The 18,548-nt window shown below is 40.9% G+C and overlaps 1 protein-coding gene across 1 annotated transcript in view; it reads right to left on the reverse strand.

Moving 5' to 3' along the window:
- Positions 1-18,548, reverse strand: part of LOC114563921 (amine oxidase [flavin-containing]) — a 50,994-nt gene that overhangs the window by 8,011 nt on the left and 24,435 nt on the right. The window contains exons 4-7 of the mRNA XM_028590917.1: positions 7,236-7,340; positions 6,488-6,579; positions 4,987-5,128; positions 2,980-3,129 (exon numbers count right to left, since the gene is read on the reverse strand). Coding sequence (XP_028446718.1) covers positions 2,980-3,129; positions 4,987-5,128; positions 6,488-6,579; positions 7,236-7,340 — 489 coding nt within the window. The remainder of the gene's footprint in view (positions 1-2,979; positions 3,130-4,986; positions 5,129-6,487; positions 6,580-7,235; positions 7,341-18,548) is intronic.

The raw sequence follows: 18,548 nt of genomic DNA on the forward strand, positions 1-18,548 counted from the left end.
TTTTGTCACTTTTAATAACGTTTTTGTCACTTTTTTCAATGTTTTTGTCACTTTTTTCAATGTTTTTGCCACAGTTTTCAATGTTTTTGTCACTTTAATCAACGTTTTAGTCACCGTTTTCAATGTTTTTGTCACTTTAATCGTTTTTGTCACTTTTTTCGAAGTTTTTGTCACTGTTGTCAATGTTTTTGTCACTTTAATCAATGTTTTAGTCACTGTTTTCAATGTTTTAGTCAAATTTTTTAATGTTTTTGTAGCGCAGCTATTTTTTTTCCACCACTGGCGCTGCAGCGATAGTTTTGGCGTCTCCTCTATTGCGCGAGACGTGAGTGTATGTGTCAACCAGGCAGGTTAATCACATACAGGAAGAGCACAAAGAGAGAGAGAGAGGGAGAGAGAGAGAGAAAGAGAGAGAGACAGAGAGAGAGAGAGAGAGACAGAGAGTGAGAAGAAGGATCGCTTTGTGACCGGCATGTAGATATACGCGTCAGTTATGAATGGCCAGGCGTGGGATCAGGCCAGATCTACGCTAAGTGGGCTATTTTCGCTGTAAAAGTACTCGTTCTGCAGAAAAAACCCTGTTACCAGTGGTGTAGTGTGTGCAGTATGCAGGTACACGCCGTATACCCACTGGGAAAGGTCAAGGACTTCCGTATACCCACCTACAAAAGTAGTTTATCTGTGTTTTTTGCCCCCAACGGTGCCTTCCAGGCAGCGCTGCCTTGGTAAACTTGCACCTTGGTATAACTCCCAAACTCGTAAATTAAAGCAAAACTCGCGAAAACTTGAAAGTAAATGGCGTTCCACCAAACTGGAAGAGTCTCGTTTGGACTGGCAAGACAGTCTGAAAACCTATAGGAAGGCGCTCAGAAATACCAGATCAGGCTATTACTCATCATTAATAGAAGAAAACAAGAACAACCCAAGGTTTCTTTTCAGCACTGTAGCCAGGCTGACAGAGAGTCACAGCTCTACTGAGCCATCTATTCCTCTAGCTCTGAGTAGTGACGACTTCATGAGCTTCTTTAATGATAAAATTATAACAATTAGAGATAAAATCTATCACCTTTTGCCCTCAACTTCTAATGGTTCACCTTTCAACGCAGGACTGCTAGAAAGAACGACTAGACCTGACATATACTTAGACTGTTTTTATCCTATAGACCTTCAACAATTAATGGTAAAGGTATCTTCAGCTAAGCCATCTACCTGTCTCTTAGACCCCATCCCAACGAGGCTACTCAAAGAAGCATTACCCGTGGTTAACACCTCTCTATTAGATATGATCAATATTTCCTTATTAACAGGTTATGTACCGCAGTCATTTAAAGTAGCTGTGATAAAACCTCTTCTGAAAAAACCCACCCTCGATCCTGAGGTCTTAGCAAACTATAGACCTATATCTAACCTTCCCTTTCTATCCAAGATCCTTGAGAAGGTAGTTGCTAATCAGTTATGTGATTTTCTCCATAGCAACAGTTTATTTGAAGACTTTCAATCAGGATTTAGAAAGCATCATAGCACAGAGACGGCACTGGTGAAAATAACTAATGACGTTCTAGCTGCTGCAGACAAAGGACTTGTCTCCATACTTGTTTTACTAGATCTTAGTGCTGCATTTGACACTATTGACCATACAATCCTGTTACAGAGATTAGAACACTTAGTCGGAATTAAAGGAATCGCACTAAGCTGGTTTAAGTCTCATTTCTCTGATCAATCTAAATTTGTTAATGTTAATGATAAATCCTCCAAGTACGCGAAAGTTAAACATGGCGTTCCACAAGGCTCAGTGCTTGGACCAATTCTATTCTCCTTATATATGCTTCCTCTTGGTAATATTATTAGGAAACACTCAATTAACTATCACTGCTATGCGGACGACACCCAATTATACTTATCAATCAAACCAGACGAATCCGGTCAGTTAGCTAAACTTCAAGCATGTATTAAAGATATAAAATCCTGGATGACCTATAATTTTCTGATGTTAAACTCTAACAAAACTGAAGTTATTGTGCTGGGCCCTAAACACCTCCGAACTTCATTATCTAAAGATATAGCTACTCTGGATGGTATTGTCCTGGCCTCCAGCACTACTGTCAGAAATCTAGGGGTTATTTTTGATCAGGATATATCCTTTAATGCCAATCTAAAACAAACCTCAAGAACAGAATTTTTCATCTTCGTAACATTGCAAAAATTAGGAATATCCTGTCTCAAAATGATGCTGAAAAACTAGTACTTTATCTAAGTACCTTATTGTCCCACTAGAGCACTACGCTCCCAGAATTCAGAGCTACTTGTGGTTCCTAGAGTCTCTAAAAGTAGACTGGGGGCCAGAGCCTGCAGCTACCAGGCTCCTTTCCTATGGAACCAGCTCCCAGTCTGGGTTCGGGGGGCAGACACCGTCACCACATTTAAGAGTAAACTGAAAACTCTCCTCTTCGATAAAGCTTATAGTTAAGGAGTGAGGAGTTGCAGCGTCCGCCTAATCCGGCCCACCTGCTTCTCCCGTCAGACACCGCCTAACAAGAGTCGGGGTCTGCCGTGGTTTCTTCCTGGAAAGGAGTTTTTCCTCGCCACTGTTGCAATAGCCACTGCTAATGCTTGCTCTTGAGCGAATTACTGTAATTGTTGGGGCTTTGGAAATTGTAGAGTGTGGTCTAGACCTACTCTATCTGTAAAGTGTCTCGAGATAACTCTGTTATGATTTGATACTATAAATAAAATTGAAATTTCTGCAGTTCGAACAACTCTGAATTGTAGTTGAAAACATCAGTTATAACGGCCCACGTATTAAAAAAATGTCCGGTTGAAATCAGGCTCGGGCTCATAATTCCAGTTAATGTATCGGGCCGGGCCGGGCCGGGCTAGGACACAACGTGCACCGGCTCGGGTAGGGTCGGGCTTGATTTTTTTGGGCCCGATCTAAGCTCTAGTGTGTGTGTGCAGCAGACTCAGCGGTGACATGCTTACTGTGTAGGTCAGTTTGTCCAGCGTCTCCACGACGACCATGTCCCCGCTCTGGTCGATCTTGTAGACCGGAGACTGCAGCTTTACTCGCTCTCCCAGCTCCCTGGCCATGCACTCGCTGATCTGACTGGAGCCGCCCACAAACTTCCTCTCCTGCAAAGGGGACGGAGGGGGGGTCAGTCACCAACACCAACAACACAGAGTGCAGAAGCAGCGAGACTAAAGGGTCTGGATGGGCTTTCAACGTTTTTGTCAACTTATTTCAACGTTTTTGTCACATTTTTTCAAAAATTTTGTCACTTTTTTCAATTTTGCCACATTTTTTATGTTTTTGCCACTTTTTTCAACAATTTTGTCACTTTTTTCAATGTTTTTGTCACATTTTGTAATGTTTTTTCTTACACTTTTTTTCAACATTTTAGTCACTGTTTTCAATGTTTTTGTCACATTTTGTTATGCTTTTGTCACTTTTTTCAATGTTTGTCACTTTTTTCAATGGCTATTTAAAAAAAAGTTTTATGCAGTCTTTATTAGACAGTCTCATATTATATTGGTTGAAATTGCTTCTATCCAGTCTGATCCTGCTCAGAGTAGGCCTCTGCCAGGCTAATACATTTAGGGGACAAGCTGATCTCATCTGTTAATTTATGGTGTTACCTACTGGTTTTCCCTCAACCCTCCTTCTCTCCTTTGCTACAAATTTCAACATCTTAAACCAAAAAGGGAAAATGTGTTATTGCAAAGCTCTGGCCAGCAACTGCTGAATAATGAAGAGGACCGTGGTAGTGGAGAGACATCAAGTGCTGCCAAAGCTCTGAAGCACAAAATTAAAACACACTTCGCCACATGGTTGGTGTCAACATCTCTCCCTGATTAGAAACACATTGTGTGCCTTCCACTCTGGCATTTGGATGAAATTTGCCTGCCAGTTGCCAGAAAATTCGGAGCTGAAACCTAAATGTGCCCTGGCACTGAAACGAGATGAGTCTGTGTTTGTCTCGCTGGATTAAACACGAGTTCATGTTGCCTCCATATGCAATACTTTACATAACTCTCTTTTTCAAACAGAATATCAGCTCAAATGACATGACACCCATGAACCCATAAACAAGTATGCATGGGAAGGTCCATCTGAGGGGAAATGACAAGAGAGAGCTGCTGCAACATCCTCTGTTTAGCTAAACACAATCCCCTTCCTCAGTGGCTATGGCAACAGGGCCACTTAGCTTTAGAAAGTACGACGGCAGAATGTGCTCCCCTGGCACTCCAAGAAAACAGCTTTTGTCCGGCTCATTATTATGCTAGGCTGCTCAGCAGCAAACTAAACTACGATAATGTATTAGGGCTGATTTTGGGATCTCTCACTGATGCTCATTCTCCTGTTTTGCATGAGGGAATGCATCTCTGCAGGCCACAGTGAGCTTAAAAGGATAGTTCAGATGTTTTAAAGTGTGGTTGTCTGAGCTACTTCTCCAGAGTCATTGTGTTAGCTACAGTTCAGTTTGGAGAAGCATGCAGGAATACCGACATGGAAGCTAAGATATTTACTGCTGTGGATGGGGGGTGTTTGGTGTAAACGCATTTTACACCAAACACATCTATATCAGTTTAAGTGGAGTCTATATTTAGAGTATTTTCAGCGCTTCACCTTGCTGTCAGACGGCCCTTTACGACAGGGAACTGAAGCCGTTATCTCTGCTCTTTGCAAAGCCACCAGACTCCTTTTAAAGATTAAATTTTGGGGGCTTTTCCCCTTTATTAGATTATTATTAGACAGTAAAGGTGAGAGAGAGAGATGTGGGATGACACGCAGCAGACTCTAACCCAGGCCGCTGCAAAGGACTCTGCCTACATGGGGCGCACGCTCTTATTGGGTGAGCTAGAGGCCGCTCACATGTACAGGTACAAAAGATAGAAACTGCACACACACACACACACACACACACACACACACACACACACACACACACACACACACACACACACACACACACACACTCACACACGTACCTGTCCTCCGTTAGTGGTGGAGAAGATCCTCATGGTTCCTCCGCACTGCTTCACGTACCAGAGGAACCATAGAGCCGACACCTCGTGGGGTTCGGAGGTCACGTTGACGTTGACAAACAGCTTGGCGAAGCGGCGAACAGTACTAGAAATAAGGGAGAAGGGTTAGAACTTAAATACTTCAAAATAACAGCTATGTTTGAGTAAGATTCTACACAATCCAGTTGGATGATTGGGGAGCCACACACATAGCCCAGCATCCCTGTATACCAGACAGTAACAGAGGATAGCTAGCTCTATTTGAAAGTCTCCCACCTTTTTAGTAAAGTGATGTTAACCCTTGTGTTGTCCTCCCGGTTAAAAATTTAAAATTTACACTTTTGACGTTTGTGTCACTTATTTTACCACACATTTTGTCGAAGTATTCCACGTTTTCAGGGCTTTTATTCACTACCATCGGTATTTACACCACTAACACTAACCCACTTTCTGTGTTAAAAAAGCAGAAATCATGAATTATTTAGTTTAAAAGTTCAGATCAGAGGAACGTTTGTTGATGGATTATCAAAGACTGTCAAAGTTTAGTCAGAATAATGCTCTGAAACTGAATAAAACACTCAAAATTCAATAAAAGTACTGAACTGCTCCTTCCTTTTACTTGCGAAGAGTGGTTTATGGAACCATCTGTGTCTTTGTAAATTATAGAGTGTGGTCTAGACCTACTCTATCTGTGAAGTGTCCTGAGATAACTCTTGTTATGATTTGATATTATAAATAAAGATAGGGGGATGCGGGGGGGACATGCAGGAAATCGTCACAGATCGGATTTGAACCGAGGAATAAACCTCTAAGCATGTGTGCGCCTGCCCTACCCACTGAGCCAACCCGGCCACCACACCTCTTTTAAAGCACCTAGACGTTAGAAGGCACACATATCACGGGGAAGGTGGGGCGTGTGGATAGGTTGGTCCGTCGGCTGGATAACAACTGTTGTCTGGGATGGGGGAGGGCGGGAATGGGGTGGTTCTGGCATCACGCGCCCATGGACGCCCCACTCCTCCCCTCTCCTCCCCTCTCCTCCCCTCCCCCCTCAGAAGCCCTGTGCCCGCTGCCCATGGGACCCTTTTTTGGGGTTACACACTTGAGATAGAAAGATCTGCGATGCAGCGTGATAAGCTCATTCCACAAGGAAATGTAATACTATTACCTTTTAAGTTAAGTTACTACGTTGGATTTGAAAGAAAGGTGTTGAAGATATGTTGTGATGAGATGCGTTGAAGGTACAAGATACGAGATCTGGTTTTAGTTCCTTTTGGCAATAAGCTGCCAACGAGGTACGTTAAGAATGTTTGAAAGTTTAACATGAGAGTTGCATAATTTACGCTGAAGGTTACGTACGTATGTATGAATTATACTCAGTAGTTCAGAGATATTAAAAACAGAGACATCGGTCTCGCTCTTGTTAGGCAGCAAAAGTGATCTAATTCCCTCGTTTCTGTGCTACCTGGTCCAGCAGATTTTCTCAAAGAGCTCCTTCATGGTCATGTTGTCCCACTCCTCTGCATGGGGAGCTCTCCAGGGGGCCTCTCTGGGAATCTGAAACACAGGAGGAAGAGGAGAAGGACATGCGCTGAGTTTTTTGGTAAAGATTTTTTTCAGGCATTTTAGGCCCTTATTTGTGACAGGACAGCTTAGACATGAAATGGGAGAGAGAGAGAGGGGGAATGACATGCAGCAAAGGGCCACATGTTGGAACCGAACCCGCGGCCACTGCAGCAAGGACTGAGCCGAGATTAAGCATGGGTAATATTTATGGTACTCACCATTATGGCTGTAGGATGTGCAATATCTGGTAGGGCACTGGTGCAATATTTTTAATTTGACACGGCACGTGTGCAATTGTGCATTTGGGCATTGTGCAATACAATATAAGTTATTATATATTATCACGGAAAATGTGCAATCTGGGTAGAATTAAGTGCAATCTGAGGGGGAGGATGTGCAGTGGGTTCTCTTCTGAGAGTCTGGGGGAAGGTGGGGGGGTCTTGTGTGAGGTTCATTGAATGTTTGTTGAATAATGTATGCTTGTGTTTCATGCGTGTTTACTGTATGTTGATTGTGTGTTTATGTGCGTTTATGTGTCACCATTTTTTGTTCTCTTGACTGCCCAAGATGAATGATCTTATCTTACATTTAGCAAAGATGAGACACAGAGTGCAGAGTAAAAAACAAGGGTAATTCCTGCGTGTTACCTCCCGGCCCATCTCGTCCATTGTCCTCCACAGGTTGTTGAAGTCCAACAAGACGATGGGGTTCCACATGGGAGGGAAGGAGCCTTTGAACGGGTAAGACTTTCCCTGTGGGACACACGTCATCGGCATTACTTTTTTTTTGTTATTATTTATCTCGAACAATCAACAATGTTGCAAAAGAAAAGAAAACAAAAAAATTAAAACCACAAAATTAAAACACAAACAATCAAAATTTACCAAAGACCCCCCCAAAAAAATTGATGTCATTGTTCAGTCCATTCCATAAGGTCACCCCACAAACTGAAACACACATGCTTTTAACACCAGTTCGCACAAGAGGTTGTTTGAACATACATCGTCCTCTTAGTTGATATCCCCCGTCTCTTTCATTAAACACTGCGTGTATGTTACATGGTAAATTATTTTCTTTAACTTTAACATACATTTTTCTTATCAAACACAATCATCAGCGGACCCAAACGGAATCTAAGGGATTTCCTTCACACATTTCAGTGGCGATCCAGAATGAAAATCTGTGGAATTTAGCGGACCGTTTTTTCTTCTTGAGGTGGAGATGTGTTGACATTCTTTATTTTATAGTTAAAAAAAAAAAATGTTTTATGTGTTTAAAATCTAAGGAAAATTCTGCAAAATTCTACATCTGCAGAGTCAGTGTGGCCGTGCTTATCACTTCCCTACAAATGGGAATGTTGCTTTTTACAGGTAATGTTAAAGTTCATATTTTTTTCACATTTTATGCATACAGTACATACACATTTGAAACCCCACTGTTGGAGACTGACTCCTGCTGATATCGGAGTTTGGCTGGTTGTATACTTTGCTAATATTGGCCTTTTAAGTTAGACATTCGCAGATGTTGGCAGAGTTACAGAAGTTCCTGATAACAAACTGTTTGTCACGTACAGAACGTGACGCTCGTTTTTCTCACCAGTAGATGTGTTGGAGCTTCTCCAAACTGGGGGTGTGCCGACCCTCATCTACTGTAGCTAACACACTGATTCTGGAGAAGTAACTCACACAGCTCAACTATCCCAGCATTGTATCCCAGAATCCTTTATAGTAGTAAATATGTAAAGTGCAGGGCCATCCAGCCTCTAAGACACTGGTTCTCAAGCTTTTTCAATAATTTTCCCCCTTTGAACAGTTGTTTTAAGCCATATACCCCCTAACCAGCACAAATAATTTTTGGCAGAAAAAAAAAAGTCTCTATAAAGAGGAAGAATACAGCGATGTCAGTGATAAATCTACTAAACAACCACCTTGTACCTGGAAAACATTGACATGCTGATGGAAAAAGTCGAAAACAATTTCGACAAAACCTTGAAAAAAAAGACGGTAGAAAGAAGGAAGTAAGGCAAGAATAGGTTGAAACTAGTAACAAAAACTTCGCGAAAAAAAGACAAAAAAAAAACAGTAGATAGAAGGAAGGCAACACTAGGGTGACAAAAGTAACAAAAACTTTGAAGAAAAAAAGACAGTAGAAAAAAGTGAGGAACAAAGGCAAGAATAGGTCAAAACAAACGACAAAACCTTAAAAAAAAGGTGACAAACATTTTGCATGTACCCCCTGCAATCCTCCAAAGTACCCACAGGGGTACACGTACCCCCATTTGACAAATAGTGCTCTAAGAGCTGCTAACCCTGGAACTGGTTTCATGTCCTTATGTCGTCTAAAGGGAATACAGAGGAAGGAATACCCTGCTGAGGACACATTTTGAGGAAACCCTAAGCTTTAAAAGACAGTAAATTAGGGCTCAACGACAAATCGAGATTTGAAAGAATGCGATTAGCCAGAATATTTACTTTAATTGTTTGAATGACATTTGGTTTAACATTTTTTTTATTCCTCTTTTCATTATTATATTTACAGTTTTTTTTGCATAAGATACAAAGAAAGAAAAACACTTATTTCTGCCAATTCATATCCGTGTTCTCATCCCTGAATAAGAATATAGAGCAGTGTTGATGGTGTCTCATGCTATAATGCTCCATGACATGTTGTATCTGTTGCACAGTGAAGATTGAACTTTAGCTAAACTTTTAAGAAAAATTTGCAAATCAAATCGTAATCGCAACATATGGCAGAAAAAGGATACTTCCTGTTCACCACCCTCCCCTTGACTTCCAATTTGCTTAGTCACAATGACTTCAGAGAGCCGTGTACATTGTGTAACAGTACGGTATATTGCCAGTTGTGCAAAATTTTACAGCCGGTCCAAAGATTTAGAGTCATCAATCTGATAAGAGTGTCCTGAGTCTGTCGGTCTGTCGGTCAGAACAATACAATACTATTTCTCAACCGCGTGATTGATTTTACAAACGCAGTGAGAAGAGGGAGGGGCGGTTCCAAAGGGATCTAGGTTACTTAGACCAACTCTGACGGACGTAAACATGCAGAACCAACTCTAGTCAAACATGACTTTCTGTTGCTTTCTAGCAATTTGCCTCTTTGCTGTGTATGTGGTGGTGTTGGGGGGGGAGGAGGGGGAGGGCAATATCTGTCTGTGTGTGCATGCATATTCTCTCTAGTGCAATATAATTGTTATTTAGCTTGTCAGTTTGTTTCAAACCCCACTAAACACCAGCTTCCCCTGAAACAAACAGTGTTTGGTGTTTTAAGCCCCCAACATCGTCTTCTAGGCAGCGCTGCATGGAAGGCACTAGGGTTAGGCAAGGGTTAGGGTTAAGGTTAGGGTTAAGTGCCGATGGTGGGTTCTTAAAACACCATTTGAGCGAAAGAAACAGAGATTGGCTCTGTATAGTGAAGCCTTTGTGTGCTCTCGGCCTCACAGTGGAAGTCCAGATGTATAATGTCCTATATTGTATACATTTGTAGTCTTCAATGATTCAACATGTTGCTTTAGCAAATAGCAAATAAACCAAAATAAAAAATAAAAAAACCAAGGAAACCATTTAAGGATGTGACTTTTGTTGTATAAAAATAACACGGGGCAGAGATTTACTGTCGGCTCTGTGCCACTTTTCTGTGTTTGTAATGTTTATAGTCATAATAATCCATGTTTACCATACATATCAATGCAAAAGGTACACTTACATTAGCATTTTGGATAAAGTTTTAACTGGAAAGGCTACATTTGGGGCAGTGGTGGCCTAAAGGTTAGAGAGAAAAAAACATTTGTTGAGATTCTTCAGGGTGATACTAACTCTGATTTCAGAAGAGCTTTTACTTTGCCGCTTTCCACATAAGGAAATGTTTCTTTGTACCCCGGCCTGTACATAAATCACTTAACGTGTTGCTGGCACAGTAAGGCTCTCGGTGTAGTCAGCGCTCAGGTCTACTCCCCTGTGTTTGTGCACTTTATCACCATATACTCTCTCCTGAGGTGAACTGTGTTTTATGAGGGTGAGATTTACTTGTCTCGTCTCCTGCCTTTGGCCATCTGTTCTTTTTTGAGTTGTTGTGTCCACTAAAAGTTTATAAGTGACTAATGTGAACAAAAATCTTTTGTCTTTGGTCCAGTGTTGAGCGAGAACGCTGTAACTGTCGGCCGCGAAGCGAGCTGTAATGTAAAACTGTAGGGCAAATGTTCACCATCAGTTAGCGAGCATCCACTAAAAGTTCTGTTTTTGTCGCTGACAGACTCAGATTAATAGTCTAAGTGTCTGACCGCATTACGGAAAGGATCCCTACAGAGATAGACCTTTTTGTTAAAGAGTAAAATCCTTTTAGTTTAACATGAAACAGCCTCAAAATCACCATCACCAAACCCACCAGACTCCATGTAAATAATTAGTACTTTTAGCGTGTATGGAGCCGGCTCATATTTCTATTTGGTGAACATAGTGGAGCGTTTAGCAGCTAAAGAGACAGTTTTTTCCCTCAGGAGTTGGTGGAGACCAAAACAGAGCTAAAAAAGAGAGGATATTGGACTACTATTCATCATAAACCCAGAAACACGCCTCCTATGAATGCTTCTGTTGCCACAAAATCTTTATGGAGGGGATTTTATGCCAGATCGTGTGTATTTTTTTACATGACCCACTTTAATAGAGAAATATAAACTCTCTCTGTCCAAAGGTCAAATTCAATATGTTATTTAAAAGCTTTGTTTTTTTTATCTTTAAAAAAACTTTACCTTATGAAGTAGAGGCGTAAAATTCATTCAGCAAGACGTCAAATAACCCAACCCTTCCTCCTAAATCAAATCAGTTTAGAGGCGTCACCTTTTAGTTAAACCAATCAGAATTGGCCATGAAATTCAAGGACCAATCACAGCATTACAACCCTGCTTTAAATCTGTTTCTCTCCCATTGCTGTCAGCTGTCGTTTCAGGCAAAGCGCTCAAAAAATATTATTACAACAATGGAGTCTAATCTCAAAAGACCCTGTACATTTTATAATGCATTTGTACAAAAAACCTTTTGCGTATCTATTTAGGTGAAGGCCACATGGAAACAGATAAGAGACTCTACACAACTACACACGTCTTTCTTTATCAGGGAGTATCCTGTGAATGTGCAAACACGCACGTCCACAACCGCTGCAGGAGCGCAGGACAATCCCACGCTCTCTCTCTCTCTCAATCTCTGATAACCAGGGACAGTATTTAATCAAAGTCTGTTTCCCCATCTCTGATAGATACAGCTCATTAATACATCCAGTGCTGAGAGCGGCAGCTGCCTGTAAGGCAGTAGTTTCGCTGATAAGGGAAACCAGCGCTGGCCTTTTGGATTACAATCAGCCACAGAAAAGCTGATTAGCTACACAGTGTGCTTGAAAGCTAGCCCTAATTACACAACGGCTCGGCACACATGCTGCTTTACTACGACTCCCAAATAACAAAATTTGTCTGGCCCACCACAGGGCCACATCCTTGCTACAATTCTGGCCCAGTTCTGGCTGGGTCCTCGGCCCAAAACTGGTCCACACATGGAAAATAGACACAAAAACAGTCCCTCCGGCCCAGATGAGGCCCACACCCTGTAAAATGATTTGTTTTGTTTATGTGGCCCAATTCTGGCCCAGACACTGTAAAGTAACTTGTATTGTTTTATTTGGCCCAGTTCTGGCCCAGACGCTGTAAAGTGACAGTGTTTTATTTGGCCCAAACACTGTAAAGTGACAGTGTTTTATTTGGCCCAGTTCTGGCCCAGACACTGTAAAGTAACTTGTATTGTTTTATTTTGGCCCAGTTCTGGCCCAGACACTGTAAAGTAACTTGTATTGTTTTATTTTGGCCCAGTTCTGGCCCAGACACTGTAAAGTAACTTGTATTGCTTTATTTGGCCCAGTTCTGGCCCAGACGCTGTAAAGTGACAGTGTTTTATTTGGCCCAGACACTGTAAAGTGACAGTGTTTTATTTGGCCCAGTTCTGGCCCAGACACTGTAAGACAGATCTGACTGGTCCCCGGGCCAGATGTGGTCCAGAAACTACGACATGTTTGTTGCTGGTTCCAGTGTTTACTCTGGAGGAAGAAATGACACACACACACAGGCGGCTGAGTTCCATAATTCTCGTTGTGGCCCGACTGTGACAAAACGAACTCGGGCCGACGGTAAAAATACACAGCTACACCGAGTACGGAACTGACACTCTAACTGCCGTCCTGTGAAGTAACGCGGACTCTCTCATTAACGCAAATTTAATCCAGCATGTTTCCCTCTGTTATTTAATTCAAACTCAATCGGGGAACTTGTTCCTGCTGGGTCTGTTTACAGCTTATTCATCTAAATAGCTTCTGGGCTAATCCAAAGCTACTTACAATCAAAAGACAGTGTGGTGATACTCACAACAGATACATACTAAGGCTGTTCCATTACGGAGAGAAAAATCATAATCACAATTATTTTAAATGTTGGTGTATTATTTAACACGATTACTCGTAGATGATGCATTTATTGACCTTAAAAAAACCTGTGAAAAAGTTAAATAAATCAACAGCAAAAACAACTGTACTTGAACTGTAACATTTCAATTAATACTTTTCCAGTTTGAACTTGTTAAATTCCCCTTAAAATAAATTATATAAAACAAATATATTCAAATGTTTACTGAGTGAGTTTAGCCTTTGGAAGAGGGGTGAATGCACAGAACACGAGACAAAATAAAAGTTTACTATCAAAATGTAATGTGCAAAATAATAGTTTTTCTCGATTGCATTGTTTTTGTGATCGTGAGGAGGAAAAATTAGGGATGCACTGAATCCAGATTTTAGGGGTTCGACCGAATACCGAATCCACTGGTTAAGATTGTGCCGAATCAGAAACCGAATCCTCCTCCCATCTTCAGTCCATTAACACAAGATTGTAGCTGTGACTGTCCTTCCTTTGCCGAATCTGAAGTTGCTGCATTCAGGCTGCTGTCTGGAGATTCCTTCATGCACAACTCGTATTCTTTCAGATGTTTGATACCAAATGTTGTAACAGCGGCCATGTTGTGTATAGTTTAGGGTCCTCGCCACCACCAGACCAATCAGCATTGAACAGACTGAACATGTAGCTGGACTTGAATGGCCTTCTTTTGACAGGAAGTACTTCCAAACAACACTTTTTCCATTTTTATTGTCTCACAGCCTACTGCATTGAACGCTCCACCTACGTAAACACCTTTCTGTAATCAACGGCGCTGTCATTACAGTGAACAGCGTAGCGCACATAGGCGCGTAGGGTTCGGTTCGGTGGAAAAAAAATCTAAGGTTCGGATTCGGTGCATCCCTGCCTAATATATACAGTATATGTATATATATATATATATATATATATATATATATATATATATATATATACATATACATATACATATATATACATATACTGTGTGTATATATATATATATATATATATATATATAAAAAACATGTTTGAAATCCGGCGAGGTGAAGTAAAGGTAACAGTTTGATTTATTGTTGCTGATGAGGGGGAAAGGTGCAGGAATCAAAGGTTGTAGTTAGAGGTGACGCTGCAGAAAGGAAAGGTGCACGATAACAGATTCAATCAGAGAGCACTGTGCAGTGCTGTCATGCTTTGTTCTACCCCTCTTTATAAAATATTTATTCAAATGTTTCCATGTATTATTTATGGGTTCTTTTTACTCTAGACGTCTAGACTCTGGGAGGGTCACATTGTAAAGTTTTAACGAATATGTTCTATTCATACAGGATGTAATCAATGTGGTGCTTTTTTTAGTTGATCGTTTGCCTGATGAAAACCCAGGAGAGTCAGTCCATTAATGTTTTGGGGGCTTTAATCCAGTGTGCAGATACACTGCAACTCTTTTGGGGAGTGGCTTGTCAAATTTTTTGAGGGGGGACAAATCTACCTCTTCTAAATATTGAGGTGAGGGGGGGGACATATCTCGTGCATCCCCCTGAAATCTATACATATGACTGAAGGAGGTCAGAGAGCATTCGGTGACTTGCTGAATGTCTATTTTAGGGGGAACACCTCTCTGCTCTCCATGGACTTGTATTGAGTGAAGGTTTCTTCCTCGTCTATTCCGCCTGCTAGCAAACAACAGAAACATGCCTAGAAGATGCTGTGTGGTGATATCAACTACCAACAGGGTAAGTAACCAGGAACTTCTTTTTTTATAAGCTGCCGACCTGAAAAACTGAGCTTAACTGAAGACAAGAGTGGAAACAGACGTGAGGAATCAGCAGAGAGAACGGTGAGACTGTATCAGCATCATCACACTAACCCAACGATATGCCCGAGGTTGTTAGCTGTACAGATATACAGTATAGTCAGCTTAAAACTTGACTATGTGCTAGTTCCTTCTCTCCTCTGTGACAGGAAACTGTATAAAGTTGTGTTGAGTTGTGGACAAAACGAGACATTTGAGGACGTCATCTCTGGCTTTTTGGGGAAACACTGATCCCCATTTTTCACCATTTTCTGACATTTTAGAGACCACACCTAACTAATGGATGAATTCCATTAATTGGGAAAATAACCAACAGATTAATAGACAATGAAAAATAATCGTTAGTTGCAGAATTTTTGCTGAGTCAGCTGTGAGATCAGTGACCCTGAGAAACAGAGCTCCTCTCACGCCTCCACACATATGCACGAACAAGAGCATGAATGCACACACACACACACACACACACACACACACACACACACACACACACACACACACACACACACACACACACTCTGTCTGATACTGATAGAGGTGAGCAGCTTTTGATGAAGCATGCTGCCATGGAAACAAGCTGGGAAACTACAAGAGGCGTGCGTGCGTGCGTGTGCGCGCGTGTGTGTGTGTGTGTGTGTGTGTGTGTCTGGGTCTTTGAGTGGATCTTACAGAGATAGTAGCTAACATGGGAGCTGCTCACATAAAACGCTTCACATCACCAGGCCTGCACAGTCTGGTCCTTTACTGATACAAATACGCTGCACTTTCGCCGCTTAAATTGCCGATATCCACGCAAAATATTTCCGTTGTAAAAAGTCCCATAATATATCTTAGCAGAAAGTTGAAAAATGTTGCGCCTACTTTACACAAGAGCAGCCATTTTCCCCTGTTGCCATGGGGACGTTATGAAGTGACGTTATGAAGTGACGTTATGAAGTGACGTTATGAAGTGACGTTATGAAGTGACGTGAACATCATCGAAAAGCAGGGTGTTGGGGGAGGGGGGGGAATCACTTTTTTCTCTTTTTCATCAAAGTTTTTTGTTTCATCGCATACAATTGCATAAATATCCCACATATTCCATCGCATTTTTTAAGAAAACGTGCAGCATAATCAAGGATTTTTGCCCTGCAACAATCACACAAAAAACTCAGCATTTTTCTGGAAGGACTGATATTAAACATCTGGGGACAAAGACGCACCGGCGCGTCCAAGCGTCCTACTCAAAAAGTGATATTACAAAATCGCATTTCAGACATTTATTCATTATTTTAATCATGTATAACCTTAACTCACTTCAAGCACCGAAACAATTCATACAACGCATCATAAGTTAACCCTTGCGTTTTCTTCCCGTTGACCATTCACTTAACTTTTGTCCACATTGAAAATTTACTTTTTACCCAATGGTTTTATCACTTTTTTCAAAGCTATTTTTTGATTTATGGTCAATAAACCTAATTTTGATGACATTATACCTATTTTTTTAGTTAACAAAAGTATAGTAAAGATCAGAGGTGATGCTGAGTGGATATCACATTTAATGTCAAAGTTTAGTCAGGATATACTGTTAAACTGTGAAAAGCATTTACAATTTTTTTCAAAAGAATTGAATAGAACACCCAAAATTAAATTAAAGTAATCATATATTTCACCTGCTCTCCATGCATCATTGTTAATTTTGGGCAAATTTGTTGAAAGAAACCCATATTTCTGATATAAAAAACTTTGAAAAGGGGTCAAATTCGTCCCGAGGACAACACAAGAGTTAAGGTTTCTTTTCTAAAATAGATTTGAGCAATTTCAAAAAGCCAACATCAACGTTTTCAGCTTTAGCACCAAATTATCTCTTTACACATCGCTCTAGAAAAAAAATTGGGCGTCACTGTACGGAAAGCTGAGTTAGACCTCAGAGGGTTAAGCGCAACTTCTGTAGTTAGAGTTGCAGCTTATACAACAAACCTGCAATTAATCAATTTTTAAAGCCTACAATACTGAGTTTGTTAATAATTCGTACCCAATATAATTTAATTTATAGCTCAACTTCTGTAGTTACAGTTGCAGCTTATACAATTACTCTAAAATAAATCAATTTTAAAGCCTATAACAATGAGCTTGTTGTTAATGTGTGGTGATTTATGTGGCAGTATTTTCTGTGTAGTTGTACTGGATTTTATTATATTGAGTATTTGTAATATTCTGGTTCTCTCATGCACGTAAAAGGAAGTGGGCCGTGGAAATTAGAAACAGGTTTCTACAGTATATATAATGCAGTGAAAGTGTGTGTGTGTGTGTGTGTGTGAGTGTGTGTGTGTATGTGTGTGTGTTCGTGAGTTTGTATCCATACCCAGAATCTCAAAGTCCATCTCTAAAGTTATGATTGATACAGCCTATGTTGAGATAAGTTCTGTCTTTCTACCATCTCACATGCAAGTGCATGCGCACACGCACGCACACACACACACACACACCCACCCTTGGGACCCCCTCGAAAAGAAGATGATACATCTCAATCAATCAATTATCCTAATAAACAAATTTGAACAACGCACACACACACACACACACACACCCTTGGGACCCCCTCGAAAAGAAGATGATACATCTCAATCAATCAATTATCCTAATAAACAAATTTGAACAACACACACACACACACACACACACACACACACACACACACACACACACACACACACACACACACACACACACACACACACACACAACTGCCAGCCAACTGAGGCGTCCAGGGATTCACAGTTAGGGTACTTTGACCAGCGTACATGAGAAAATCTAATCAGGCAGAGGAACACAACTGTGTTAAAGACCGTGGTGCGCCCGCACTAATGGGATATGGAGCAAAGAATAACAAGAATAACAATGTCCCCAGCGTCTCTTCCTTCCTTCCTTGCTTACTTTGTTTGCTCTTGCTACCCATTCAACCACTCAGAGAAAATAGAAACTGCATTACAGAAACCCCTCAGGCAAAGATTAACATCTCCAGTCACCAATGCAGGAGAGGAGAGCGGTTGCTGGCTGCTCGGCGGACATGTACGAAGTCACGGGATAAGGAACAATGTTTTGTTTTGCCTAAGCAACGCTTAAATGTAGCTGGTGATCAGAGGCTATGAGAGACGCTGCATGTTTTCAGTGGCAGCTCAAGTCTAAAGCAGATTGTACAGCTCATCTGTCATGCCTGCCAAGCGACTGCAATTCAACTCAGCTGCCAATTCTATTTATTATCAGTCAGTTAGAGCAGTGTTTCTCAAATGGGGGTACTTTGGGAGGACTGCAGGGGGGTACGTGAGATATTTAACAACATGTTTAATAGTTACGAGGCTGTTGTCCAGAACATTGTTCTTTATGGAGAATTTTTTTTTTTCCTACCAAAAATGTGACATTTGTGTCGCCTTCTTTGGACCTAATGTTGCCTTCCTTCCTCTATTGTCCTACTACTTTTTACAAGTTTCTCTCTTTTTTCTTCTTAAGTCACTGTTTTTGATACTATTTTGACCTATTCTTGCCTTACTTCCTTCGTTCTTTCTACCGTTTTTTACAGTTTTTGTCTCTTTTTCTCATTAGCATTTACATGTTTTTTTTCAGGTCCAAGGCTGTTGTTTAATAAATCTATCGCTGACAGCACTGTACTGTTCCTCTTTATATACACTTTTTTTTTCTACCGAAAAT

Source organism: Perca flavescens, chromosome 11 (assembly GCF_004354835.1).
Source record: "Perca flavescens isolate YP-PL-M2 chromosome 11, PFLA_1.0, whole genome shotgun sequence".
Lineage (NCBI taxonomy): Eukaryota > Metazoa > Chordata > Actinopteri > Perciformes > Percidae > Perca > Perca flavescens.